We start from the raw sequence: 20,073 nt of genomic DNA on the forward strand, positions 1-20,073 counted from the left end.
CGCTGCGCCGCTCAGCACACCCGGCGCACCAGCGGGACAGTCCGGCTGCACCACCGGCTCACTCGGACCACACCAACCGAAAATACATTTGTAATGGAAAGATAATTAAACCGGAGTCAAGCAGTCTCCTGTTCCTCGTGTCGCAGTTTCCTTGGGTGAGTTTATATTCAATTTTGACGTAAAATCACTCCATAAAGTTCTCAGATAGACACTCAATGAGTCTGTAATAGGCTAGGCTACTCAGTAATAAGTCAATGGTGACTTTTATAGGCGCTATTTTAAGTTATATTTTATATCATATTCATTTAGAGACTTTGAGTGAGCTTGCAGCAAGTACACTGAATCTGTAGTGACCTTTCGGTGCATAGTCTACTGAGAAGTGTATCTCTACAAAGTAATTTCATCAGTGTGGGTAAATATCCTATAATATTCCTATAACATTTGTATAACATTCCTACCAGTTTTTTTCCACTTGTGATATTTGTATTATATCCTCAGCTACTTACTATTGTTTGGAGAGGAAATAACTTATCAATTGTCTGTTGATATAGCCTAATTGTTTGCTGCATATTTTGGGGTTAATTATTAGCCATGTCGTTTTTTTCTATTACCGAATAGATGAATCAGTAGGTCCCCTGGGAGAGAAAAAGGCCTCCTGCTGATCAGAGAAAGAAGGCAAACATATTAGGTTTAGTTTTCAGATAAGGTAACATTAGGACTTGTAAAAATGTTGACTGAAACCAAGCTGTTATCAGACCATGTCAGTGGTCACACTGTACTTTCGTGTGTAAGTTGTTTTAGTGTTGCAAGTGTCTCAGATGTCTGACATGAAACTCAATCCGCCCTGTAACTTGTTTATACTCAGTCAGCCGCAGTATATTCTTGGTCAGAATAAACTCTGCCTGCCAGTGCTTCAATGTGTTTTTAATCACTATGCCTTGTAATTACAGCATTTACATGACATAACCCATTAATTATCATACATGTCACTGAAATGACAGAGATATACTACTTCTCTGATTTAGTGGAACATGACGGGGTGAAGTTGGTGGCCTTGAGGTGTTTTAGTAATGGAGACAAACGCAGTGTTGGATTATTACAAGTTGGGGGCAGTGGTCTTCTGACCCCTACAACCTGCTGGCAAGCCATGACGGAGGCCACCATGTGAAATACCACACACACACACACACACACACACACACACACACACACACAGCCATTGATTGAAGAGCTTGTTGGCCCGCTAAAGCCTGCCAATAATAATCATACACAGTGGTGATCAATCAAAAGCCAGCCTGCTTCAGTGATAACAACACAGAATCCAATAAACAACAAGCACTGATGAACTCAGTCCACTTGTACACTGTGTAACTTTTTCATGGCTCTGTAAATCCCCCCAGGCTCTCCAGCGTAGGCATACACAGTATATCCTCCTTAAGTACATGCTTTGATATTTCCATGTCGGCCTTCTGTATGCACTCAGCTCAGCCAACAGCAGATGATTAACACATGTATGTAGTATGTTTCCTGTACATCCCCCTCATATGATTTACACTAATGATATGCTACTTGATGAAGTAAATGAGTGCAGACATTCCCTGTGGTTTTCCTTTTTTCTCTATGTTTTTTTTTTTAATACCTGAGTTCAACATTCCTCTGAGGGGGGACCCTTTGTGAACTTTGGGTGTCATTGACGCAACCTACCAGGAAGGGGTTAGTTGCAGAGGTGTGAACTCTGAATCTGGCTGCTGTGTTTGTTTTCACACCGCAGGGTTCCCTTGATTTTTCTTTTTCTTTTGCCACACATGATAATGTTGGGAAAACGGCTCCATCATGGTCTGCTGTCACCAAATGGTTACAACATCTAACCACGTGATCCAAACCCCCGAGTGAAAGGATTCACCACGTTTTTTTTTTTTATAAACTGATACATCAACAGCCAACTGGTCACTGCTGTCAGCTGCATGGAGGGAAATGTGGGCAAACTCTTCCAAATGTCAATAAACAAAGTTAGTTATCATAGTTTAAAAATACTATTTAGCAACTCACTTTAGATATTTTAGGATGGAGGAACAGATTTTAGTGGACTGCGTGGGTGAAAAAAGAGGATATTTTTGACCGAGCCACCATGATGATTTAGTTTGAAAAACAGGGATAGGTACGGGTCTGTTTGTTGATTGGATGCAGTCCAAAATGGAACTGCATGTGAACTTTTCAGATGATGATCGATGTGGATGGTTGTAAAGTTTCCCCAGCTCTGGCTATCTGTTCTCCCTGAAACATATGAAACCCACCACACAATATTACAATATTTTGTGCTGTCAGTGAAGAACATCGACAACAAAATCAGTGGGCTCGAGGCTTCATGTTGAGAAATAGTAGCATTATGTTGCTCTTGCAACATTTCCGAGGCCAATATTGATACTGATATCAATATTTAAGAGTAACGAAATATCAGCTGATATCCCTTTTGTTTTTAACAGAAACACGTATCACGATGTTTGAATAGGATCTCTTACAGTGCATTTAGTTAAAGCAAGAGTTTGACATGTTAGGAAATATGGTAATGTGCTTTCTAGATGATGAGAAGATAAATATCACTCTCATGTCTGTTTGGTAAATATGAAGCTACACGACAGGAGATGGTTAGCTTAGCCCAAAGAATAGAAACAGGGGGAAACAGTTAGCCTGACTCTGTCCAAAAGTAACAAAATCTGTCTAAAGAAAAAAAACAATAGCACATATTGTCCTGCAAGCACATCTTAAGCTCACTAATTAACCCATTATATCTTGTTTCCCATTGTTTCCAGCCTTGGTGCTAAGCTAACCAGCTGCTTGCTCTCGTCATGTTTATTATAGAGACATGAGAGTAGCATCTATTTTCTCAATAACTCTTTGCAATCAAAAGCAACTGAGCGTATTTTATAAAAATGTAAAAATAATCCTTTAAAGACGTGTGACCATGATACAGAGCAGGAAAAAAATAAACTTGCCAGTGCTCTCTGGTGGACAAACTATGTAATGGTGACACTGTTTCTAAATGCTCTTAAACATATCGTTGACATTCTGTAAAATAATATCAATATACCGTTCTGTATTGTATGTGATAAGATAAAATGGGCCGATTCTATCAGTCATGTACAATGTCTGCAGTGTCTATGTGCTCTCATCACTTAACAGGTAAACTGACCCTTTTAAAACTTTCTTTAAAGACCTGTAAAATCCAAAGAAGAGAGAGGGAATGTGGGTGTTTGAGTAGAAGAAAGGGAGGAGGAAAGAATAAAGTTTCAGTACGAGCACGGAAGAGATATAAACTGAAAGAGAGAGGCAACAAAGAGGGAAAATTGGGACTGCCAGTTCCAGCAGATGCAGGAAGCAGAGAGCCTCGGAGAGTATGGATATTTGTTGAAGCATGAAAAAGTTTTCTTGGCCGAGGAGGAAGTGTAGCCGTGTTTTGCTTGGATTCAGACTGAGCATGGACGGCGAAAATAAGAACATAATTGAAAGTCAAAGAGTGAGCCTTAGAAATGTGGCCTTATCTTGTATGTTTGTTCACCTGGTTAGCGGGGTTAGTGATTGAAGGTCATGAGAAGACAGGCAGACAGAAGGGGGTGGAAACACATCACAAATCCATCGCTGATTTTAAGTTTAAGACAAACTATAGCAGAGTAAACATTTTTGAGTTAAGATCATCAAAAAAAGAGATTGTATGTGTGTGTGTGTGTGTGTGTGTGTGTGTGTGTGTGTGTGTGTGTGTGTGTGTGTATATGTGTGGGCCCAACAGCTGTTTCAGACTCCCTAAGTCAGTCAAGACCCTCAAAGAGAGGCAGAACAGAAGAAAAGAGGAATAGAAGAAAAAGAAATAGGAAGGAGCAGAGGAAAGAGGAGGAATCTGGGACCAGAGAAAAATAAGAGGAAGGAGTGTAAAGTGAGCAGAAAAGGAAGGAAAGAGAAGACAAAAGAAGGAGAGACAATTAAAGACAAGGGACTTAGAAGGCAAGAATGGAAAAGAAATGAGAGGGAACGATCTGAGAGAAGCAAAAAGAGAAAGAAAAAGGGAGGAAAGAGGAGAAGAGAGAATGAAAAGAGGGGGAAAAAAATGATGATTCAGACGGAAACGTGGTTTCAATCAGTGCCGAGGTTGAGAAGAAGGATGTTTGATGGTCGTAATCGAGAGAGAGAGACTTCACCGACCGATGCTCTGCTCAGGAACGTGTTTGTACGTGCACACACCACACAACACACACGGCTCCTATTAGACTGTGGTTACTCTGGTTTATATCCAGCAAAGCCACCTCAAGCAAATACTGTACATAGTGACATGGAAATATTTTATGGGCCCGTCTGTTATGTATGAACGCACCGAAATCCCCTGTATGGTGAGTTGCCCAAAGAAAGCAACTCAAAGCTGCAGCAGAAGGTTTCATGTAAAAAATGCCTTTTATCACAAAGTGGGGCTGTAACAGAATGTTTTCCCATCAACAGTGATTAAGTCTGGTCTACTGATGTCTTGTTGCAAAGATTTCTGGGTAATTCCGTTTTTCTCTCACAACCTTTGAAGATACCTTTTCAGATTTGTCTGTGAAAACGCCTCAGGCTCCTGTTTTTGGGTTAAAAACATGAAATCATTTGAAATGTCTTGGTGAAACCATGCAGTGGTTGATATCAGCATTAAAGACCCCAAACAAGATATATTTTGACCAGTGTGAAAAGTCACAAGAGTACAAGACCAAAGGCATGATAACCAGAGACGATTCTATATCGACACTTTTCATTTACAGTATAGTTCCGGTGCCGCCGGAGGTTCCGCCGGATGTCCCTCACCTTCCGCTTTTTTTGTGTTGGCATTCTAAACTCCGGTGGATTCGGGAAACATCCTCTGATCTAGAACAGACAATCAAATGATATTTATCTTTTAATTCCAGAGCTTGCCTCCCTACGTGCACCAAAACAAGTTCCTTCCCCGAGGCTATTTTGCAGAGGCACCGTTGCTCCGCTTGGTGCCGCCCAAGACGATTGTGATTGGTTTAAAGACATGCCAATAAACCAGAGCACGTTTCTCTCCTATACTGGAATGCTGTGTGGACTAGCCAGACCCTCCTCCGCAGCGCTGTGGAGGAAGGTCCTGCAATGTGAGACTAACCGGAGACTAAAGCCAGCTAGCAGCTTTATGCGGTGCTTTGAATGAGTGCGATGCTAATGGAAGCATGCTAACATGCTCACAATGTCAGGTCATGAACCATGTATTGGATCTGATGATGGTGCTAGAGAAAAAACAAACGATCAGCATAATTACAACCATTTATCCTGTGGTTAAAATGAATGTGAACCGAATTTCATGGCAATCCATCCAATAGTTGTCGAGACATTTTAGTGAAAACAACAAATGTCGTAGTGGCGCTAGAGGAAAAGTCAGGGGATCACCAAAAAATGGTACAAAACCAACTAAAGTTATAAATTATTTAAATTATAAGGAAAAGAAACAGAGATCAGATGGGTGTCAGTGGTCATCAGTGATGCTTATTAGTGATGCTAATATCAAAGATGACCAATCTGATTATACTGTATGTGTTCCTACACTGATTGGATCCATTCTCTGAAATCTTACTGGCTCTTTTATATCTCGGTCTTCCTCAGCATGTAGTTTCTTTTCTCTTCTCTCACGTTCCTCTATTGTTCTTCCCTCCTCCACTTACATCTCAATCCCCTCGTTTCCTCTCCTCATCTGACCTTTTCTCTTCTTCTCAATTCTCTCAGCATCCATTACTGTCATATCTATTTCTGCCCCGTTTTGCCATCCTCCCCCTTCACTCCTTTTTGTGAAAATGGAACTTTAAATCTTTTTTTCATCCCCTGCTTCCTTCCATCACTTCTCACCCCGCCTCGCTTCAGTTTGAATGGACTGTCTCCCTGCCTCAAACTCATTCTGTATTTTATTTCCTTTCTGGCAGGAATCAGAACCAACGGAGTAGCCGGCCAGGGTGGTAGCAGCCAGGACTTGCCCAAAAGAGCCGCCGTCGGGGGTAACGGCGGAGATGAAGGATTAGAGGATAATCCAGGGTATGTCCAAGTCCCTCCTGTCGAGAGGTCCCCTATTCTTTTCTGATATCTAAGACGCAGGCAGGCAGGCAGGCTGCTACTGGGATTAAAGCGTTAAACTTATTACCTTTTAAAGAATCAAAATATTGGGGGTTTTCTGTCCTTATGGTGCTTTTCAAGCCATTTCATCTGAGGCCTGAGGGCGCTGACTGCTGTATTTGTATAACTCAGAAAACAGAGGAGCAAGCAAAAAAGGATCAGTTAGAAAAGGGAAGGGGAGTTCAGCAGGATAGAAGCATATGTGCAGATAAAATGAGCTTTGCCCGGAGGATCCAGATACATAAAAAGGAGTTAGAGGGAGCGACCCCCGCCCCTCGAGCTGTGGTCAAAGGTCTTTAACAGGATTACAGGCAAAGACAAAACACCATGTTTTTCCGTAAGCACACAGCCAGAGTAATTAATGGCCCCATGTGTATTCCTGTAATACTGTAGGTTATCAATTAGACTGAGGTTTTTCTTGTTTAACCTTATAGCAAGACAAACCATTTACTTGGAAGAGCATAGAGCCATTGTGTCTGTGGCCGCTGTCACTGGGGAGTTGGCCTGTTGCTTTAGCGCCATTCATGGGAACATGCACAAGGTCCCTGCAGGCTCACACCATCTTAGATTGAACATCACACCTCAGTACTGTGGTCCCTGGCGTCCCTTTGTGAGCCTTGATATGGCTCTGCTCAGGGCTGGTATGTGCCGTGTTTCCTCCCTCTCCGCTCCCAGATGCCCCTCTTAAAACGCCAACCAGGGGAAGTGGAGCGGATGGCCTGGGACTGCGGTCAGCAGCAAATTAGAAGGGCTGCTTTGGACCTGACGCAATCCCCATCTCTTGAACCATAGCAGCTCATTAATGAAGCCAGACGGGGCTGTGCATGCGTGGGAGGCCCGCCGACATTTAGCTGCTGCAGTGGAAAGCTTTTAAAGAGAACCAGAGGTCCTTGTCAGGGCTGCCTTATGCTATCAAAATATTTTAGAATTGGATATCCATTACTCTGCTGGCAAAGAACAACACATGAGAAAAAGCCAATTTTTGTCTGCCTTCATTACAGACTTACAGACTGACGGAGGTAGGAGCTCCAAAAACCGACAAAAGGCAGTCAAAGGCTGCCAGTCAAGTCAAAAATAACTGAATGCATCAATTAGTAATACTATTAGTCAAATAATTCAGTATACCAAGAAATATAAAGCTTTAACATGGCTTATTAACATTACCTGCACAAAGGTTAGCTTCAGCTAAGTAGTTAGCTGAAAAGGCTGGTGCTCATTGTATTTCACTCATAGCTTTCAGTTAAGCTAGCTAGCCACACAGATCTATCCTAAATACACACAGACATTTAAAAAAAATGTTAATAGAAACAGTTGGATTAGGAAAATAGGGAATAGATAAATGACCAAAATATAGGAAAAATAAAAAGTTAAAAGAGTAAAATACTCTGTAGACAGGCAGTCTAGCAGTACAGCCAAGTAGCAGCAGAGATGTTCTTATCAGGACATTTTCATTATCTCTTCCTTCCTCGCTAAGCATACTTTGCCTGTTTATAAACAAATCTAAGCCCGTTGAATGAGGGCTGCTGCTCGGCTTTTGAAAAGCATGATAAGACTTTTCAGCGAAATGTAAAATGAACTTTGTGTAACCTTCATGCCAGACAAAATGGAAGCAGGAATTCCCTGAAAGTCCACCCATTTTATGGACAAAAGGCAGACTTCGGTTTGTTGCACAGAGGAGTGACTGTGGTCTAAAATTAGATGGTTCCAGACCAGTGGACCTTTGGAATCCTAAAAACCTGCAGAAAGACAGATCTAGTGTACATACAGTATTCAGAAATTAAAGCACAGTGGTCTCAGAATCTCATCCAACACAGAATAAACTGCAAAAGTCTTATGTTTCTCTCAACATCCCTCTAAATCAAATACATCCCTGTCTACATTTTAAAGATAGATCTTTTCTCCCTGTTTTTACTCTCCATAGATGGTTCCGTGGTGCGACCGCACAACCATTTGCAGCTGGACTCCGACCTATTTCTGAGCTGATGTCGACAAAGCCAAAGCCCAAGGCAAGCGGGGGAAACCAGGCGACCTGACCACACTCCAACTGGCCCGGCAGCTTCCAGGAACACAACTGCGCAGTGTTCTCCTCAATTTATGACCGTTTAATTCACCCAGCTATGCATAACAACGAGCTACAAAGAGTGGGACAGAGTTTGGCCTGCACATGATAAACAGAGATAATATTCCAGTGAAGTATTTGGCGCTGCAGGCCGGTAGTCCAACTTTTCAGAAATTACACGGTTTCAAGATCTTGGAATAACCTTTCAGATGACTTTTTAGGTCCGTACTTTGGACAGCTCAACTGTAACTGATTCTGGCATAAATCTAAGAAGAGAAACATTGAACTTTGCCTGCTCAGTTTTGCCATTCAGTGGGATTAAAGACAATTCCCGACATTGTTTAAGGTTGATTTTCAAGAAATATTAAGCCATTCACCTCTTGTGACCATGAATCTTCAGGAAAAGCTGTCAGGCCTCAAAGGTCTGGTCTCACACTCCCACAGCAAGCGTCGCTTTAAAGGCGACCTCACGCTGGACATGATCAGCCCTCCTCTGGGTGACTTTCGCCACACCATGCATGTGGGCCGTGGCGGCGATGTGTTCGGGGACACCTCCTTCCTTAGCAACCATGGTGGCACGGCCAATGGGAATAACGGGGAAACGGATTCTATCTCCTCCCCTGACAACAAGATCGGAGCGTTCTTCTCCAGGACGATCCGTCAAATCCGAAGGGGGTCTGACAACCGACCCACAGGAGGACCCAAGGATCTGTCGCCACCACCTCCCGTTGTTTCACCCATCATCAAGAACGCCATCTCCCTCCCCAGGCTGGATGTGGATATGCCTAATGGGAGTCCCACTGCTAAAGTGCTCTTCCCCAGTTCTCAAAGCACACCAGAGGAGAAGAAAAGCTCCTATGGTGATTATGGTGATTTTCTTTTTTTTATTAAAGCTGCTTTGATCAATACTTTTACAAAAACAATGGAATAAACAGGGGTAGTAAAAGGGGTAGTAAAAGGGGTCGTTAAAGTGACGAAACCACAGATAATTATTGACAGTTTTTTTTCCAGCATCTTTAAGTTGGATGCAGCGGGCAGCTGTTTTCAGCAACAAATGCTCAGATAAACCCACTGTAAGCTACCTGCACATATGAGCGGGAAAATAACATTACTGTTGTTACACAAGATGCATTGTGAGTGGTCTACTGAGGCTTCTGTTTATGTGAAAATGTGTCGTTTACAATTAATTTCTAGTGTTAAAATTGATTTGGTTGAAAGAAGCTGTTGCTCTTTAATTCTGAGGGACTAACACCAACATTGTCTTGGATCGCTGAAAAAGTCCAATATATCTTTACTGGAAATTTCTTGACATGATGTCATGTCATAAATTCTTTTGCCCAGTCTTTCGAGGATTAAGAAAAATGCACCATCAAATCCCCCCAAAATGGCCCCTAAGATTAAACGTAGATGTTTCTTTTAAATGATATGGTCCTGTTGCTGAGCTAGGTGAAACACAAAGGTCAAACGAGTTAATCGGTGTGAACTGAAAACTGCAGAGAAGTGGTAACCATCTGAAGAGCTGCAGTGAAACTCATCCATCAGTTCTACCCAGTAATCGAGACAGATTTGCCCCAGATGTCCTTATGAATCACCTTGACTCATAATCAGCACAGCTCGCACTGATAACACACAGAGATTCAGACAGAGCTGGCAACAAGCTGTCTGAGAGGCTCACATTAACACCACACTCATGGCTCATACTGTCTCACCTCCCCTGTGTGTGTGTGGATTTACAAGTTTGTGTGCGCTGACATTTTTATCTAAAATCTTCAACAAAAATCACAATTCACAGCGTACTTTCGTAATGATATCTGGAGCTACTTTACTCTCCAGGAATTATGCATTATGACACATGGATGGAAGAGTGTGCAGGTTTTCACCCAACCAAATCCTCCATGAGCCGATTTCACCGATTACTCCTTTCTTGCTCTCTGGTTAAAGGGTGTTAATCTGTGAAATCAGACGCTGTTTTCTTTGGTTGGTATAAACCTCCAGACTCTCAGGCCCTTTGCGGCTGGCATTAAGAGGTGCGGTGGTAATTTTAGCCGTTTGGGTCATGAAGGCGGCAGTATGCGAGCGTGTGACTCGTTAAGTGATCTGGCAGTGCAGGTCAGATGATTCACTGTTTACACAGCAGAACAACTCAGCACTTTTTGCAGGCCGGGGTTTACTGGCTTGTCATCGTCAGGCAGGATGTTCTCCGATGGGTTTGCATCGCCCCCTGTTGGATGATAAACCATGTGAAGCGTGTGACTGGATTATACAAAATACCTCATTCTGAATTTCATTGTCTTCTCCTCAGGTCTGGAGTCTGGTTTCGTCACTCTGCCTCGTCTCTCTCGCTCTGAGCGCCAGCAGCCTTCCATCTCCCTCCCCACGTCCTGCTCCCCTAACATCCACCGCGGCTCTCTGACCGACCCTACTGACGCCATTTTATCCACCTGCTCCGCCTCCATTGTGACCTCTGACCCCAAACCCACCTACACCGCCTACTCTGACTCCCTTCCCTCCCTCACCTCCTTGGACACCTTTACCTTTGACCTCGGGCCCTCCCTCATGAGCGAGGTGTTCGGCCTGATCGACGGTCACCCGGAGGAGCATGGCAACGCCTGGGAGGGAGAGGAGGCGGGGTCAGCATGTGGGTTGACCAATGAGGGATCAGAGATGGACTCGGCTACTATCTCATACGTGGATTCCCTGCTGAGGGAGGACTGCGGGGGCAGGAAGAGCCCGCATGGGGCCGAATGGGAGGAGGAGGAAGTGATGGAGGTGAACGGAGTTGGGCTTTCTGTTAAAGTAGCTGATGTGGTGATGGGGTCTCCTGAACGAGTGCGCTTTGGGATGGGGATGGAGAGTGAGCGGTTCCAGAGTGCTACAGATGTGCTTGCACGCCACTATGGCGTCAGCCACTTAAAGGGACAGAGCAGGATGGAGGTTGCCGATTCAATGATGATGATCATCAGCCAGCCCAAGAACAAAATGTCCTACAGTTACATGGATGACGAGGATGAAATTAAAGTCTGAGCTGAGATGTTTTGACTCTCTGATGTATGATTTATCTCTAATTTCCAATCAAATCAATCATCTGAAAAAAAAAAAAAAAAGAATTGTGGCCAACGAGGCCGGTTCTTTTGACAGGATGACCATAAAAACTACAATCCAGTATCCCCGTTATTTGATTCTTTACTTTTATACAATCATGCTTCAAGGATGTACAGTTTTGATGCCAAAAGACTGTTGCTGAATGTATCTAAAGGGAGTGAAAGACTTGACGCTGCACGTTTCCAAGCCCTACACAGAGGAGACTTTTTTTTTTCTTCAAAATGTCAGGACTTAAAAGGGACTGAAACAAAGAGGAGGTGTGGCAAGAGAGGATGTGCCAGAGAATGTAGTTAAGATCGTCTCAAAGGAAACACAGACATGACACAATGTAGCCTGTCATTCACTTTATACTTTTCACACTTCCTCACATTCTAGGGTGGAAAGATGCTCTGTGCTAGTCCCGTCGGTCACTAATGAGAGAGGAAGTGGGGATTAGAAAAATTGGAATTAATCTCATTACAACCATTGGGCCTCCCTACAATCTCCTGTCAACTCCTTTCACTCAGGAATACACTACCAGAACACAAAAAGGAAGGGAAATAAGAATCTACAATCTCAGGCCTCATTAGATAAACCACAGAAACACAAACATCTCAGTTATTAAACTACGGAAAATGACAAGTCATACTGGTATTTGCTAGTCGCAACTAAAGCTGACCCATATAATTGCTCACTGTATGCTGCAGACCTTCTATATAGACACTCCGTGCACCTTTTGTGATTATGAAGTCCGACTCCTGTATTGCTTTTCAATTGTCATTTATATGTTCTTTTATACAACTGTACATGAAGATATTAACTGACCTCCTATAAATATGTTCTTAGAGTATGAGCACCTGCAGTACATAGTGCAATTCACTTCCATATGCTGCAGTACCAATGATATATTATGATGATATAAATTGACAATAAAGATGTTTCTAATTAGGTTGAATATGCATTTATTTACATAGTTTAATGATTAAAGTTGGATTAAAGAAATATTCCACACACAAAAATCTGAATGTAGACCTGAAAAGTGGTTATAAAACATTTTACATTAAACCTCAGTTCATAATCAAAGTTCATAAAATAATGTTCCCCATCCCTAATGGCTCACATGAATACTATTATTTTGTATATTTATGGGAAAATCCATCCTAAAAACACCACAAACAGCAGGATTCAGTTATTATTATTATTATTAGCTATTATTTTGACCAGAAAGACTTGCTTTCTAGAAATTACTTTGCATTCTGGGAAATATAGGACATCACACATCAGTAACTGAAGAATAAATAAATGAAGCTGGTTACAAAAACGTTGTTAGACCAACAAAAAAAACAAAAAAGTGAATTAAGCTGCAACACTTGAAAGGAAGATATCGGACAGCACAGATTGACAATATCTAGTCTGGCATTGCCAGACCTTCCTCCACGGCGCTGCGGAGGAGGGTCTGGTTAGTCCACACAGCATTCCGGGATGGGAGAAAAATGTGCTCTGGTTTATTGGCATTTCTTTAAACCAATCACAACCAAGCCAAGCCAAGCGCCGGACGGAACTTGTTTTGGTGGAACATGTATATGTTCAAAAGTTGTTTTAGGTGCGTTTTCACACCTAAAGTTTGTTTGCTTTGGTCCGAATCAGTTGATGAGTTTGTAAACTTGGAGCGATTTCCCCTTGGTTTGGTTCGGTTTCACACCTGGAATAATCCGAGGGAACCGAAATGCTTCATTACAAATCACGCAAGAACGTTTACACCTCTTATTGGTCGGGTGTGTCTGGGGCGGGAGAAAGAAAGTAAATACAGGAAGAAGATCCTCTGTGAACTACTGCACATTTCCTGCATCTCCATGGCCAAACCAGCTCATTTCATTTAAATAATCAGACCTTGTTTCGCGAGCGACCTTACTACGTCTGCTCTGGTCACCGAGACTTCGCTCTGCTCTGCAGGCGTCTGTCTCCAACTTTAGCGGCAGCTGGTTTGACCACGGAGATGCGAGTGACGGAAGGCGAGCTTGACTGCTGTCTATTTCTGTGAGAGGAACGCTGCAAGCTGCTACAGTTTGCTGCTCTGCCGCACCGCAGATTGCTAAACACATTAGCTCAGACGGAATATATAGTTGGTGCGGTTCGAGGTTGGATCACGTTCTCACCACAAACGAACCGCTCCAGAGTTGGATTGAAAGCGTACCGAGACCACCTCAACAAGCAGGTCTCGGTACGCTTGTTTGGTCCGCCGAACTGTAGTGCGATTCAACCGAACTAAACGAGGCAGGTGTGAAAGCGCCCTTAGTTGTGCAACAGAAAACTTGGACAGATAGTCTAGCGAGCTGTCTGGATTTACCCTGCAGAGATCTGAGGAGCAGTTAACCAGAGTCCTCAAAAATCCACCGGAGTTTAGAATTACAACACAAAGAAAGCAAAGGTAACGGACATCCGGCCGAAAACAGTGACATCCGGTGGAATTTCTGGCGGCACCGGAGCAATCCCGGAGGTGGAACATCGTGGATATAGACTAGACAATGTCAAAAACCTTGCGTGTTTAGATAGGAACTTAACAGCAGGCTGAAAAGCAGTGTTTTTGCTGCCCTCTCTGGTTGAACGATTCAAGCCTGTTTCACCTCTCACCACAGCCAGCGTCAGTGATAGGTGTGGTTGGGTGTGGTCATTTGTTGCGCCTGTAACCACACCCAACAAAAGGTAAAAAGTGAAACCACTGGAGGTCAGCAAAAACAAGATTTTCAGCTGTGTTAAGTTTTCTCACTGTGCTTAAGAAGGAATCTCTTTTGCCTGTGATGGTGGAGGAAGCGGTGGAGGGCACTTTGGGGCTCTGAGTCCAGGCTTTTTCGGAGAAGGCTTTCTGAGGCCGGCCGGCTGAGCTCGGGGCGCGGGTGTCGGATGGGTCGTTGTGTCCACAGCGGCCGGGGCGGATGTAGGAGGAGCCTGGAGCTTGGGAGGTGGTGGGGGTCTGGAGTACTGAACTGTCAACTGCTCGTTAGCTTGGCCAGCTTTGGTCAGGTTGAAAGTTCTTTTGGCTGTAGCATGAGAAAAGGCAGTGGGATTATAAGGAAGGCGCCTTGAGAGCGATCAGATTAAAAAAAAGGGTTGTGATGCAAGATGGTCATCTACAATACATGTTATCTGTGAAACTGAGGAGGAAGATGCACCCCTAAAAAGACAAAAGCATTGAACATTCACTGCTGTCCACTGCCCGGTACTGATGCTGTAAATGTTCAATATTAAATCACTGTATTATTAGGTGCTTGTAGTTAAAGTCGGACTATGCAGCTTTTGACCAAATAAATAACATTAGTTTTCTCTCAAAAAACAACAACATTGAGTTCATAAGCAATTAAAGACACCCTCACTTAATTGTACTGTATATACTCAGCATGTTGCTGCTGTAGCCTTACTTAGTCTGGTATGACTATAACTATTGCTGTGTAACTTGACATAGTTTGCTGACTCTTCGACTCGTCTTGATGTTTTAGCATTGCATTATTTTAGCGTGATTATCCCCGTACTTGTCACACATGTGGCCACAGGTGCAGCTGTTTATGGGGTTTACATAATTTCACTTTAAACTACATTTTAAAGACTAACATGATGAAACAATATGCAACTATTAGATGCAGCCCATTTGACATAAAACTCAAAATACCTCAACAACGAAAAAAATAATGAATTGGATCTTGGATTGCCAGTTTTAGGTGCTTATCAGTGTTTAGACAACCGCTATGTTGTTTTCAAGTTCAAGGAAGGAAGTCTTAACATTTGTCTGACTGGCTGCTGCTAAAGAGTGCTGCTTTCAAATTCTACTTTGTTTTGAAAAAAATCAATCCTGGAAGAAAACTATACTCAAATTTGAAGAACTTGATGTTTTGTAGTCAGACAAACACATAAATAAAAATATTTCAGCCTCTACCACTAAGTGAAGCACATACAAATGTGAGAAATGATGCATTACCCTAGAGGTTTATATTTTGGTCAGTGGTGTGAGACTTCCTTTTTCCTGTATACTTACTGGTTGTTACAACAAGAGCAGTACTTTTTTTTCTTTCTCTGTCAGCTTGACCTAACTAGCCCACACTTTGAGTTAGTGAGAGGAAGGTGATAGAGGTAAACAATCTGCACAGGACGTTACATAATAGAAAACAGACATAAACTATGAGACATTCTTGTGCCCTCAGCCCAAAAACAACTGAATGAATGAAGGGGCTGCTGCTTCTGTACGGAAATATGTTTTGGGCCATCTAACCAATTTGACACATACTTCCCAACCTGTGAAAATGTCTTCTGTGGCTCTGAAATCTGAGAAGATAACCCTGATTATGTCATCAGGGTTATGTCAGCCTGTGATGTGAATTTGAGGTGTTAAATTAAGGGGATTAACAAAAGACACTGTTGATTTGCATTATGGGAAATGTAGGATCCAGTGATTTTGGAGCTTGACCCCGTACTAGGAACTAAAAGTTTTGACATCTCCGCTTCTGTTGTTTTAATTTGGACCATTCTTTTACAAATATGTCTCTTCTTAGTAACGAAAGATCAATGCTAAAACACCAGGAGTACCTTGTGTGACCGAACAAGTCAACATCTAAGGTTTGGACAGCCATTTGGCACATTGGACTTACGTTTATACGGTGACGTGATCTTCACCGAAACTCTCGGAGACTCTGGAGGAGCCTCCAAAATTGGCTCCAGCAGGCCTTGATCCGAGCACTGCTTCTGGGTGGGACTCCTGATCTGACCTGGGGTTGGCGCCGATCCCGTTGCTTTAGGAAGTGCTGTCGAGCTACAGGCAGCGGAAGAGTTGGAGACCACGGCGGGGCTGGGACCGAGGGAGGATGAGCTGCTGGATGTTGCGCTTTGATGGGTTGGTGCCGCTGTGTCAGCTACCGGGCTGGCCCATGTGGAGGTGCCACTGCGACTCACAGAGCCAGATTTCACCAGGAAGAAGCCACCACTGTCCTGAGAGGCTGTGCTGATGGAAAGAAACACCCAAATGTTCATGTTTTGTTTGTAAAAAAAATAAATAAAATAATACAGAAAGGCGCTCTAACTATTTGAAACCATTACCTCTTGCTGCCATTTGGAGCCACTAGTGTGCAAACCTAGAGCAGCTTGTCATAATGTCATTACCTAGGTGTGTTATGATTGTGCTGTCATCACAGTGATTATTTGATGCTGCACCATTGGTGATACCTGTTTGTCTTTGAGAGAGGGAAGTGATGAGAGGAGCAGGAGGAGGCTGTGGATGAAGAGGAGACTGTTCTCCTCACTTTCTCCTTTTCTGAGATCAGAGACTGGGCAACTGGCTGCGACACATCCGGGACCTCTGGATGGTCTGGGATCTCAAAGGATACAGCTAAACCAAAACAAACCAAAGTCAAAAGAAAAAAAGAGTGCTGCAGCAAATAGACAACATTTTTATTTAAAGAATGATTAGGTCATTTGTTTCCTTTTGGCCATCTTTCTCATTGGTAATAATATCATAATTGCACTCAGTTATGTTATTGCCGAGATCTGACATCACTAAACAAGACGTCCACGCGAGCAAGAAATGGGAGCGGTCAAACGGCCAGGCAGGTTCGAAACAAACCCACATAACAAAACGCTTAATGTATTTGGAAAAGTAAAATTACAATCCAACATGCCTGTTGTAAACATTTATCAGAGTTTACAGACAGACTTCCTGGTTCAACTTTGTCTTGCTGTGCAATGAGTGTGCTGATGTTCCGTTTCACCTCCTAATACAATTGTTCAGATTAGCAGTTTCCAGAGAGGGTGCATGCAGTCCCCTGGGGTGAGTTGAGGACAGGCCAAGGGTGTCGCAAGATTTGTACTTTTTTTGTATATTGTAGTAACGTTTCACAACATAAAACGATGAGGCAACATTTACATTACATTAATATGATGTTTTTATTTCTTTCTTTTTTTAAGATGATTTTTTTGGCATTCTTAGGCCTTTATTTGACAGGACAGCTTAGACTTGAAAGGGGAGAGAGAGGGGGGAATGACATGCAGCAAAGGGTCGCAGCTCGGAATTGAACCCGACGCTGCTGCGGCGAGGACCGAGCCTCTGTACATGGTGCGCACGCTCTACCAAGCGCCCCATGGAATATTATTTATATTCCTTGTGCTTGTATGGTACTTATTCCTAAATGAATCTGGGTTTAAATAAGGTACCATGAAGTAATGACCATGAACCGAGGCCCTTTTTAAGGTTAATCTGGCCCTGATGTTTACAAATTGTTGGATCGTCTAACTTGTGATGTCAGCATGATCTTAGATCTTAGCGATGACTTTAAAAAGTACAATGTGGGCGCCCGGATAGCTCAGTTGGTAGAGCAGGCGCCCATATATAGAGGTTTACTCCTCGACGCAGCGAGCCCGGGTTGGACTCCGACCTGCGGCCCTTTGCTGCATGTCATTCCCCCTCTCTCTCTCCACTTTCATGACTTCAGCTGTCCTGTCAAAATAAAGGCTGAAACTACAAAACTAAAATTTGAGTTGTAATAAACCATAATCACACCTTAAAGACTAAATGCTCACACATCAGTGTTTGTATACCTTCGGGGAAGAGGCTGGAGCTGTACTGAATAAGAGGCTCAATGACCGTCACCACTTGGACTGAAGAAGCGGCCGCCATGTCAAACAGAGCTGCTTCCCTACAGAGGCAGAGAGGTAGAGAGGAAAGGCTCACACTGCAGAACATGGCGACACTAACTTTTTCTTTACGGTTAGAGAAAAGAAAAAAAAAGTCCACTGAGGTCTAACCACTGAGAGTATTTTGACCGCCAGACTGATGTACTTCATGCTATTAATACACACCATAAAAAAAATCATCACTGCAATGACAGTATTAGCCAATCATCTGTCATGTTTTATTTGTTAACAGGGCGCTGCTGTTCCGTTTTATGTCACCAGCAAGTCTTGTTGATGAAATATGTCACCGATGCTCATCTCTTCATATTAGGACACAAAGATGATGAAAGAGGAAGAGCAGGAAATATGGGCTGAGCATGTGTGAATGGAGTACTGTAATAGTACATGCAGGGTAAAGACAAACAGGTTACTACGCACCCTTCAGCTCGTGGCCAGAGCAGGTTGGGCCCCAGGACGATGGCAATGTTACTGGGTGTCATTTTGTTTACAGCCTGCTGCTCAGAAAGCAGAGACAAGAACTGGACCAGGTACCTGACAGGGAGAGAGAGAGAAAAAAGGGAGGAAATCAAAGAGCAGTATAAAGCTGGTTAAAAATGATTTGAAAAGGTTGTAGTCCAGTGGGTTAAACAGTGTTACAGTAACACTTATGGTGCACAGAATGAATCTTAAATGACAAGTGAATGCTATCAGGTGAGAACTAAAAATATCCAAATATGCTTTTCAGATTTTAACCTCTAGTATACCGCCATACTTGCAGCTCTGTGAGGCTGTACTTAGGAACAGTTTTGCTTTCAGATACATATTGCCCAACAGCAGTGACATGCAAATTTATGACTGCCAGAGATACGCAGAGACATTTGATCATGTGGTTCTGTACACACCTGAGGTTGTTGTAGTTCTCAGGCGGCAGTTTCCTCAGTAGTACTCTGAACTGCTCCAGCTTCTCTGTCAGCTCTTTTTCCCTGTGAAGAAAGAGATCCAACTCAAGAAACAGACAGTAGAAGTAAAAAAAATATATATATATATATATATATATAGTGTAGATATTATACACACCCTGCTGCTTTAAACCAGTCATTGTAGAGTTCAAAGGTCATTAGAGGTTCAGGAAGTTCTCGCAGGTAGCTCTTCAAAGCTCCTGTAACATTCAGAGATAAATCATCACAGTTGCATTGAAACAAGCTAATATAATATAATACAAGCTAGATAATATGCTAACTTAAGTACCGCCCACTTTTTGTGGTGTTAGATATAATAGTAGATATAATATATATTGTCATGGTGATATTATGATGATGTTTTCTCTCACTGTTCTCTCGCTGTTATGAAAGCTTTTACAATGCTGTTCTAAAAATTCTCTAGCACTCAGGAAATTATGCATTTTACATTACTGGAAGTCGCAACAGGGGCTGTATTTGGACTAAACAGAAGAGGAAATGGGCACTTAGAATGAGCGGCGAAAGTCACGTTGGCGAGGAAGAGTGCTCTCCACAGAAACTCTAACTCCACTAAGAGGAAATCTAAGGAAAAGAAAGCGGACACATCCTTACCAGCTACAGCATGAGGGTCCATGCTGAAATCGCTATGGTCGACCGCTTCTTGATCCAAACAACACTTCAACCTCTTCACCACTGAGGCAGCGGCCGCCAGACGAAACAGACCCTGAGGGGCGAGGAGGAAGAGAAACAAGAAATTGTTGTTACATGTGAGCGCTGAAGATAGGAGCAGGGCTGCAGTCAAGACCAGCCATGCCCAGAGCAGTGCTTGTCACAAACACTTAACAGCCCCTTAACGGCCTGCAAAAGATTACATTTGCTGCATAGAGAAATACACATGAATATAAATGTAATATAAAACATCTGCACAGCCTTCATATTCTTGAAACAGAGATGCTACATGGGCCATTTCCTCCACTGATTATATAACAAATGACTCAAGACAACTTGATTAAAGAGGTTCTAGTGTTTATTAAACTCAATCTTCTATGAGTAGCTCAGTCTGTGGGGACTTGGCTTGTGAAGTGGAAGATTGTAGGTTCAAGTCCCCGCATGGACCAAGTAGAGAGAGTGGATTGGTAGCTGGAGAGGTCCCAGTGTGCCTCTGGGCTCCTGGTCATCGGGATC

The 20,073-nt window shown here is 42.9% G+C and overlaps 2 protein-coding genes across 3 annotated transcripts in view; one reads left to right on the forward strand and one right to left on the reverse strand.

The window, feature by feature from the left end:
• On the forward strand, positions 1 to 12,226 carry cdc42ep1a (CDC42 effector protein (Rho GTPase binding) 1a). 2 transcript variants are annotated; one of them, XM_078279848.1, is made up of 4 exons: positions 1 to 155; positions 5,952 to 6,060; positions 8,060 to 9,066; positions 10,500 to 12,226. In XM_078279848.1, exons 3-4 carry the CDS (start codon positions 8,586 to 8,588, stop codon positions 11,219 to 11,221), a joined length of 1,203 nt encoding a protein of 400 aa, XP_078135974.1. In that variant the 5' UTR covers positions 1 to 155; positions 5,952 to 6,060; positions 8,060 to 8,585; the 3' UTR covers positions 11,222 to 12,226. The 2 variants fall into 2 exon arrangements, with proteins under 2 accessions (XP_078135974.1, XP_078135975.1); XM_078279849.1 differs by having other exon boundaries at positions 2 to 155; positions 8,060 to 9,057.
• sh3bp1 (SH3-domain binding protein 1) overlaps positions 12,224 to 20,073 on the reverse strand; it is a 15,882-nt gene continuing 8,032 nt past the window's right edge. The window contains exons 11-18 of the mRNA XM_078279847.1: positions 19,501 to 19,612; positions 19,007 to 19,088; positions 18,832 to 18,912; positions 18,368 to 18,481; positions 17,855 to 17,952; positions 16,487 to 16,649; positions 15,916 to 16,265; positions 12,224 to 14,316 (exon numbers count right to left, since the gene is read on the reverse strand). Of these exons, the coding sequence (XP_078135973.1) occupies positions 14,051 to 14,316; positions 15,916 to 16,265; positions 16,487 to 16,649; positions 17,855 to 17,952; positions 18,368 to 18,481; positions 18,832 to 18,912; positions 19,007 to 19,088; positions 19,501 to 19,612 (1,266 nt within the window). The 3' untranslated portion in view covers positions 12,224 to 14,050. The remainder of the gene's footprint in view (positions 14,317 to 15,915; positions 16,266 to 16,486; positions 16,650 to 17,854; positions 17,953 to 18,367; positions 18,482 to 18,831; positions 18,913 to 19,006; positions 19,089 to 19,500; positions 19,613 to 20,073) is intronic.

Source organism: Sander vitreus, chromosome 21 (assembly GCF_031162955.1).
Source record: "Sander vitreus isolate 19-12246 chromosome 21, sanVit1, whole genome shotgun sequence".
In the NCBI taxonomy this organism is placed as follows: Eukaryota; Metazoa; Chordata; class Actinopteri; order Perciformes; family Percidae; genus Sander; species Sander vitreus.

Coding starts and splice junctions, on each gene's coding strand:
- cdc42ep1a (XM_078279848.1), top strand. CDS start 8,586: ATGAATCTTCAGGAAAAGCTGTCAGGCCTCAAAGGTCTGGTCTCACAC. Junction 9,067..10,499: donor AAGCTCCTATGGTGATTATG/GTGATTTTCTTT, acceptor TCTTCTCCTCAG/GTCTGGAGTCTGGTTTCGTC.